At 34.4% G+C, this 10,000-nt stretch overlaps 1 protein-coding gene across 1 annotated transcript in view; it reads right to left on the bottom strand.

Moving 5' to 3' along the window:
- LOC137651458 (uncharacterized) overlaps nucleotides 1–10,000 on the bottom strand; it is a 167,359-nt gene that overhangs the window by 16,567 nt on the left and 140,792 nt on the right. The window contains exon 3 of the mRNA XM_068384684.1: nucleotides 4,235–4,443. Coding sequence (XP_068240785.1) covers nucleotides 4,235–4,443 — 209 coding nt within the window. The remainder of the gene's footprint in view (nucleotides 1–4,234; nucleotides 4,444–10,000) is intronic.

Raw genomic sequence — 10,000 nt, 5'->3', positions numbered from 1 at the left:
AGCTCTTTGAGTTATACCTAATTCAGGTTCTACGCCTTTAGTAAGGCAACAAGTTTCTGATGCATAAGTTAATACTGGTAAAACCATGAGATTAAATATATTTCATTTTAGAGAAAGTTGCATTTTAATTTTTATAATTAAATTTTATCTATAAAAAGCTCTCCAGCACATCCTTATCCGTCTCTTAATTTCGGTCTCATGTCCTGGGGAACACATACTGTCTGACCTATGTATGTAATACTCATTGACAACTTCAAGAGGTTCGTCCATAACCCTGATTTGATGTCTCTTTGTATTTTCATTGAACATTACCTTAGTTTTACTCATATTCATTTTCGGTCCTACATTACTGCTTCATCTATTCAAATCTATTATGTTTTTGCAATTCCTATCATATTTTCAAGTGTTCTAACAATCTTCATCTATTCTTTGACTTTGAGGTGCTTTCATTACTGCTGAAGTTTTGACAAAATTAAAATCTTTCTCAGCGTCTATAAATGCCATACATAGTGGTTAGTCATACACTGCTTTTCCATTAACTGGGTAATTACATGGATAGGATCAGTTGTTGAATACCAACTTCTAAAGCCTACCTGCTCTCTTGGTTGATTAGCCTGGCTATCTGTCTATTCACCCTAATATAATCTTTTAGAATATTTTATATAATACTGAGCTCAATCTTATTAGGCCGTAATTCTTAAGTCCCTTGTGTCTCCCTTTTTTTAATTAGTATAATGGCGAAGTTTTTATAAGCTGTAGGCATAGAGCATTCTTGCAGACATTTTGTGTAAAGTTCAGCCAGTTTTAATAGTATGAAACATCCTCAATCTATTATCAAATCAATTGTTAAGTTGTCTTTTCCAGCTACTTTGCCTTTTCAATGCTTTTTTACTTCTCCTACTGTTACTTTTGGTATTGGCCAAGGTGTTTCATTATTTTTATTGGAAAAGTTATTTCTTATATTATTATTGCATAGCATTATATATAAATCCTCTGCAATTTTCATCATTCCATCTATTTGTTGATAACATTTCCATTTTCATCCTTCAAAGCAAATAACTATTGGCGCCCTGTTCCAAGACTTCTTTTAATTAACTTGATGCTTCTTCCTTTCTTAAGTGTTTCCTCCATTTTTGTACGATTGTGTTTACGAATGATTTGAGTTTTTAGTTTGTTTATTGTTTTGGATAGTTCTGCTAATTTTACATCTCTCCTGGATTTTATCCTCATCTCCAATCCTTTCTTTATTAGGTTCCTAGTCTTTATTGATAGTTTTCTTTGATTTTGTTTAGGAACTTTTCCACACATGTGTTGTGCTGATTCCAATAATTTTTTTCTAATAAATTACTGTTTATTTCTTATTTACTTGCTTCCATTTCATCATGTAACTGGGAGGATCTATTTTGTATTGCTAAACTAAACTCATCATATTTTTTTTTCTAATTACAGGAGTATTTTTTTTTTCTTTCTTGACTTAGATCTAGCCAAATTTTGCTACTCACAATTATATGGTCGCTTAACTTTAACTTGTTTAACAGTTACATCTTTAAATAAATTAACTTTTTTCCCCTTGAAAAAAAATCTATTTAATTTTTCATTTCTCACTTATCGTTTCTCCATGTCCATTTCCTCTGTCATTTCTTGGGCCTATTCCAAATTTACTTACTGCTGATTCTCCTCTCTTCTTTTAACTTACTTTAGCATTGAAGTCATCCAAAACTAATGTACATTGAGTCTTTTTTTTTTTCAAAGACATCTCCAGATGGTCATAAAAAAACTATTTCTTCCTCTATATAGGGTGTTGTTGGTGCATACGTTTGAATGGCCTTCATTTTATACTTCCCTTTTAGTTTCATAATAAATCTTGCAATTCTTTCACTGATCCTATAAAATTTTTCTATGTTACGTACAAGATTTCTATTTATATAAAAACCCACTCGATTTTCCTTGTTCCTTTCATGGCCTCTGAAGCAAAATATATAACCCTTTTTTTTTGAACTCCTTATAAGATTCCCCAGTTCTTGTAAATTCACTCAATCTTATTATATCCTAATTTATTTTTTTCAGCTCTTCTAGTAACAAAGCAAAATCTTCGTCCCTAAACAAGGGCCTAGCATTATACGTTGTGAGGTTCAATTTCCAAAGGTGGCCTGTTCTAATATAGAGATTTTTAGCACCCACTGTGGTGGGACCTATATTTTTGCCACCTTGGGCACTGAGCAGTTGTTCCACTATTACTGGGGCTGAGACGGGGTTGTTGTATTCATGTCTGGGGTTTGGCTAGGTTTTCATAACCGCTCTGGCCTCTGCAGACTATTGATGGTGGGAGACTTTCGTCTGATGGCCTTTATTAGTACACCTTTGCTGAACACGGCAATACACAAACCCTTTCACCTAGTTAAGGTATGCCTCCTCTCACAATATTTTTATTTATATATACATATATATATATATATACACACATACATATACGCATATAAACATATAAATAGAATTATATATATATATATATATATATATATATATATATATATATATATATATATATATATATATATATATATACATATTCATATATGCATATATACAGTATATTCATATTATATAAATATACATACATGTAAATATATAATACACACACACACATATATATATATATATATATATATATAGAGAGAGAGAGAGAGAGAGAGGAGAGAGAGAGAGAGAGAGAGAGAGAGAGAGAGAGAGAGAGAGAGAGAGAGAGAGAGAGAGAGAGAGAGAGAGAGAGAGATGCCAGCTTTATCCCTTTCGTTATCCGCTTTTTTCTTTTACGCTTTTCCCTATTTTTACATCATTTTTGATATCCAATCTGGACAGATTTTGCAGCTTCGCCCTTTGCTGATGCGAGATTTATATCCCAAGGTGACCATTTCAGAACCTGAGGGCTTCCAACCCTTCCGTAATTGGCCTATAAAAGTGGGCCTTATAATAACTGTTTTTTGCCTTCTTGATCTTGTGTTTTCTAACAATTTCGTGTTTGTATGTATGGATGCAATCTTTTAGCTTTATGGTGGAAATAGTGATCGCAGCGCACATTACGAGGTGGTATAGTGATCCGTAAATGGATGATATAACAACGTTCCAATGAATGACATCACTATTTCACCAGAAAACAGCTTATTTCCATCAACTTGATTTAGCTACGATTACATCCTGACATTACTGTATTTAACACAACAGAACGACAACATTCGTAGCATTACTACAAATGTTATTATTGCAATTTCAAATCTTCGAAGAAATAAATATCATCTAAGATTATTTTTTTTTCGTAGCGATATACAGTATACTGTTTCTTGCTGGGCGAGGGTTTGTATATGAAAAAGGAGCAATTACTGAGCAACAGGAAGGATGTGGTAGGCGTTGGTGCCGGAACAGGAGGTAGTCTGAAAAATGTTTGCTACGGAACACTCCTTTGCAATTATGGATCCAGTATGATATCAACGTTCACTTTCTCGTGCATTCTCATTCTATATACCAGAAGAAAAATCAGTTTGTAAATAATAACCAGATATATCAACGGAAATGTTCTATATATTACAAATAATGACCTAAAATAGCTACAAATACCAATCAGATTATAAACAAAATACTAGAACCCACTTCTACTGTGATGCTGTAGTACAATAGAAAATAACTAAACTTAAGGTAGAAAATAGTAACAAACACACATAAATGAGCAAGTAATAACAGGAAGAAGGAAACTCTATTGGACAGATACATAATCAAATAATTGCGAACTCAACTGCCTAAAATAAAAAAATAAACAGTCAGTACCATCAGTGATATAAGTATTGCACATACAATTTTAGTTAATATAGCTAACCCGTTCACTAGTACATAGATATTGATTAAATTATCAGCAAACGTGAAAAATATTCTTTGAGAAGACTATGAATACCCAATCAGTTCTTATTTATATGGACAATAAACTTTTTCCCATTCTCTACCTGTATTCAGTAAAATACAGGTGACCGTAATTTTACCTTACCTTGTTATATATCCTTTTTCAAAATGGTAAAAATCCAGGAATAAATGCTGCCAAACATTTACTGTTTTTTAAAACAAATTTTCAACAGTGTGATCTCACAGAGAATCTCGAATCCCATTAATTAACCCAAACCATACTTATTTCAATCTCAAATTCCCTGAAAAATAAATTGAAAAAGAGCTTCTTAGTGTTAGTACTTACCTATCATAAGTAAAGTGATTGTAACATATTCAGAGTTGTAAGTCTTAACAGCCCCTAAGACGGTCCCTACGACGGTGCAACAAAGACCAACGAAGGCAATCATGATGATGAACCAGCGGATGCTGACCGCTTGGGTCACCATCAACCCACAACATGATTTCGCTTCTTCCTCGCCCAGGTAAGGAGGACCCCGAGGTGAGCCCCGAGACCTGAAAGAAAATAATAAATTATATTTCTGAAAATAATTCCAAATTCATCTCTAAATATACATTATAAGAACAACAATTTGTTCAACTCATTAATAAAATAAAATTGACATATTAAATCACATAATTATTTCCACTACACGTTACTATCAATAATTTTAATAAAAGAGAACATACATCAACATTTCCTCCCAGTTGGAGAGACTTTACAGCAATCATGGAGAGCTTAGGACAAGGATTCCCACTAACCCATAACTATTCGTCATTAGAATCAGCTACGACATTTTTACTGTCAATACACATAAATATGAATTAAATTATTTAATCTTTTATTATTAAAAACGAAAATATATGTTGAACAAATTATCAATGAACTTGAACCTAACAACACCAGCACTAAAAATGATGCAGTGCTTGTAATTCACCAAACTGTGTTATTAGGAAATATATACTGTATTCGGAAACGAAACACCTTCAGTCTCATGTGAACGTCGTAGGATTAGATTTACTAAATTTGGGACAAATGGTTCGGTACTGGGGCTTTTATTTCTCAGTTGAACTATGAAATAAAAGTTATAAGATTGGCCAGTAAGATGGCATATAGGAGACAGAGACGGAGGTACATTAGTAAGTTTATAGAGGTATTTTTTTCTTTAAACACCTGAACGATTTTCAGACGGTAGGACGAGGCTCAAATTGCTGATGCCAGCTCATTCTGAAATGCAGCATTCATTTTGAGTGGTGGAAACTTACGTCTGGTGCGTTCAATTCACACCGAAAGACTGAAAAATGCTATTATATCCAATACTTAGTTTAAAAGCAACGTAATGAATTCTAGAGAACGCGTCTATGTCGCCCTTTCTCGTCTGGCTTGAAAAATCGAGACATGCTCAATTTGTGCGTACAATATCAATACGCCATTACAATACATATCTAAACATCTACCTTTTTTCAACATTAGGTTTATTCTAGACTAGAGCACAGGATACCACTTCTTACACTAACTCCTAAATTAAGTTAATCTGCAGTAAAGCGGTCATCGTAACCATTCGACTACAGGACCCGTATCTCCCCCAAACTCCTCTTACACACATCTGGTAAAGTTTTTTTTTATTACCCACATGACACATGCTTTAGCATAAACTCTTAGATAATCCGTAATATCCATCAATTCAAATTACCAGAGAGTTTAACAAGGTATTCTTGCAGGGTATTCTATGGAACCAAGAAAAATAAGAGGAAAATGAGAGACGATTGAGGAGAAAAAAATATCTAGCCTAAACTTATGAACGTTGTTCGATGTCGTTGTATTCAGGAAGGATCATGAAATATAGAAAGAAAACTTTCAATGGTTCGTAGTCTCGTTTACTTCAATTGATTACGAAAATTGTTATTCATTTCAGAATGAATGGCTTCTAGGCGTCAATATCATAAATCACAATCATAATTCTTACCAACTGTACAACTCTTCATTTGCAAATACTATAAGGTATCGTTAGTGAATTTATTCAATTTACTTTCAGAAACAGCCTACTACCATTCTGGCTATGATTTCCATAAAAATGTCGAAGAATAAGTAATATACTTCCGAGTAAAAGTAGATTCATCTCTGAACATTCTCATGATACCATAATAAAAATAAAAACGCTTTCAATATTAAAAGTGGGTACATAAACATATTTCCTATAAAAATATGAATAAAGTTAACCTAAAATGAACCGTCAAGTCATAATAATCTAGGGTAACGTAAAGTCCGCGTGATTAATTTTATTTGAATGTTATCAAAAAGGAAAAGTTACACCCAAATAGCCTTAATTTTATTTGAATGTTATCAAAAAGGAAAAGTTACACCCAAATAGCCAAATAGAGAAACTGCATTATAAGAAAAATACAGATTGATCAAAGTAGTTTGCTGACCATGAATACCAACAATTTCAAGCTATAGTTTCTTCTTTCGTGTAAAACTACGTTTTAAGACACGAAGAACAGATTATTTCGTCCAGTAACTGTCAAAATGCCCTTTCAGTAAGCATGATTTAATATTCAATGTAGTAAAAAATGTAATGTTCATTTATCATGATTTAGCTATGAAATATTAACTTTAAGATAACCTATATATTTTAAAAGAATTGTCAAAGATAAAAATACTAATGTAGATCCATGTGTGATTTTATGGATACCATCTTACTTAAATAAGAAAATGTATTTGAAACAAATAGGGAAATGTTTTATTCGTAACTTCAATAAACTTTGGTTTTCTATAAGAAATTATATTTCTAATTTTTTTATATATACTTAAACATAGCATGAGAAGTACAAAAACACATACTTCTGAATAATCTATTTTCCGCAACGAACGTTTATTTTGCATAATTTTATTTTCGTATCTACTGTATACCTTGTGCATGAAAACAGATTTTGTCAACTCCCAATGGGATAGCACCCTGCTATAGATCAATAAGTAAAGATTCGAACTCGACAGCCATAACGAGAGAAAAGTGTAGGATTGATTGGAAAAAAAGGTACAGCACAGAAATGTAGGAGATGCCTGTCCTGTACCTGAAACGAGAGGGAACCAAGATACGGGAACGCTGCATTTTGGGTGGGTTGCGAAGGGAGAGAGGTTTAATAGATGGGGGTGAGGGACCATGAGATGGGAGAGGAGGAGGGATGCACGAGATTGAGGTAAGGGAGGCTAGGGGTAGTGGGCTAGCAACAACAATAAACTCGCTGTTGAACTCTGATGCGCATCGTTAGTTTAGCTGTACCCTCTCCAAAGCCTCTTTCCTTGCCCCAAATCATCATCAAGAGTGTGTTCAACCCTGGGTCTTTTTGCCTTATCCATTATTTCTCTGCAACATCACTAACATTTTCACATCATCCATTAATCTTGTGAAGGCGGGTACTCTTCACCCACATATATTTTCGATATTTTTTTTTCTTTAAGAAATCCAAAAGAGAAAGGGAAAATTATCAGAAAAAAAAATATTCACTCTGGTATTCGATGCCACAACTGTGGAATTTTGCTTTGCTCATCCGGCAAGCGTAGCGAACACTACATCACTTAACACCAAATCTTGCCGAGGAACTGAAAGTCACGCCTACCTGAGGTCGCAAAACCATCCACGTGCTCGACCTGATAATTTACCCTCAAAAAGTGCAGACATTGGTTATATAGTGCTTTTCTTCTCATCAGTTTTCCCAAATCTAACTAAATTCAGTGAAAAGAATAGCAAATCAATTAAGCTCTCAACAGCGGTAAAGCCACATAAGCCCTTATTTTTCACGTTTGTTCTCCAACATTCACTTCCATTCATTCAAACCACGGGATAGAGATTCAAACGTCCGCAACGTTAATCGGAAAATCCCAACTCTTTACAAATGAAGTCTTTCACTCCGGATTTATCAACTTTTCCTTTCGTTATTAAAGGTCACAAGGAACCCTGCTTCAATTAAAACTATTTACCCTGTACTTTTAAAATACTTACCTTAAAAATACAAAAACCCCTAAAACACTAAACAATAGTTATACTAGACAGAGTAATAGTGTATCTTGAATCAATAAAATTACAATTTTTTGAAAGCTGTCACAAAAAGGCTCCATTAAGAATTGTGCATGGATGGGCAGGTGAAACGGATGAGAAGACCGTGTAAAGAAACCGATTGCTACAGGAAACCCCAATATTCATCTCACTCTCCGTCCGCCAGAGTCATCTGTCCTACGACTACACACTTAGCATCTTGAGGATGCTACACCATCTCATCTGTACACAGGGGAAGAATTATAACTCGACTATCAAGGACAACTGAGGCTACATTGTTTCTTAATCTATTATTAGAGTGCTTGTGAGACAATGTTTACATGACAATGTTTACATGATTTTGTTTTATTCTACTTCGATCTATATATATTCTTTCTATATAAAATTTCTGATTTAAGTTATCACATTAAATTTGTATAGATGAAGATTTTATTTTTTCCGAAAATAAAAAACAAATCATAATAGTAATTCTTCTCATGTGCAATAATTCATCATACAAAATAAACAACATTGCGCTCAAATGCACTGGCTTCTTCATAAAAATATAATTGAGATTGCTATACCCTTTAGTACCAGCCAGGTCCACGATCTACACCATGGCTTTAGATGCAAAATTCTTGCCAAGTCACCTCCATAATAACAAGTAACCCGAACAAGTTTTATCTGCTCTCTCTCTCTCTCTCTCTCTCTCTCTCTCTCTCTCTCTCTCTCTCTCTCTCTCTGTTAGTGTGTGTGTGTAGAAAATACGATTAGTTTTATTGCATTTAGCATTATTTTTCTAAGGCGTAGAAAACAAACTAGAATCGACTTAACTTGAGTCTGAATTTGCGTGTATAAAATGTGTAACAAGCGAATGATAACCCAGCTGACGTAGGTTAAAATTGCGTCTAACAAAGAAGAAATAAAATTATATACCTATCTAAAATTAGGTACACTTAGAAAAAAAAAAATCTTAGATACGCCTATCTGCCTACCACCATCTTCAAGGGGCTGGCTGAAGACTTCTCTCAAGGCCCCACCAGCTCTTCTAATAGGCTGCCGTAACCCTCACCCTTCATGACCCAAAACGTCTTACAGTGCTGGTTTTTGTCAGCTAGCCTCACTCACAGCAAAAGCAACACGCATTACATGCACGGATAATATTCAAAGTCTTATTGCCTCATACGCTCGTCTAATTTACGTTATTATATCATTGTTCAGCATTCAGCTAGCATATACAAGGGGTTATGCCGCCATCTTTATTCGTGGAGAGAGAGAGAGAGAGAGAGAGAGAGAGAGAGAGAGAGAGAGAGAGAGAGGAGAGAGAGAGAGAGAGAAAAAAAATTTTTTTTTTTTTACAAAATTACCAGAAAAAACATTCTCGCAACTCGTCTACCTGAGAGAGAGAGAGAGAGAGAGAGAGAGAGAGAGAGAGAGAGAGAGAGAGAGAGAGAGAGAGAGAGAGAGAGAGAGAGAGAGAGAGAGAGAGAGAGAGAATGTTGGGTAAGACTTTCTTCAGCCGCCCACTAGCAAACCACGCCTTTACACTTCTTGCTTCACCCTCTTCTCCCTTCACATTACCATTTATAGCAGTCCTCCCATGCCATTCAATCTCTATTCGTTCTCCCCATAAACTCAGGCTTTTCTAACAAAGCGTACAGATGTATTTAAGCACAGAGATTAAATAATTTATGCAATGGTAATGGGAATGTTCTCGTATTCCCCTTTAAATACAACTCCAGGTAAACTGCGTGTGCGATACAGAACAGTAAGCAATTTTGTTTTTGTAAATATAATTTGCATGAGTTTATATTTTTTGTTTGGCAAAACGTTTAATCCATACCACTCCCTCCAGCTCAATATACCTTGTCCATATCCAGACTTCTCCCCAATTCTTGAGGCCCACCATCGTCCAATTTTCGTAAAAATCAAGCCCGTATTTTTTTTGCGTAATACTGCTAACTAGCAGACTACCCTAAAAGAAGAAGCTATTGTCACTAGTGAGATAATTATATACCTTGTCCATATCTAGACCTCTA

Source organism: Palaemon carinicauda, chromosome 1 (assembly GCF_036898095.1).
Source record: "Palaemon carinicauda isolate YSFRI2023 chromosome 1, ASM3689809v2, whole genome shotgun sequence".
In the NCBI taxonomy this organism is placed as follows: Eukaryota; Metazoa; Arthropoda; class Malacostraca; order Decapoda; family Palaemonidae; genus Palaemon; species Palaemon carinicauda.
The sequence above is the reverse complement of the archived record's forward strand: the minus strand, read 5'-3'. Positions and strand labels throughout refer to the sequence as shown.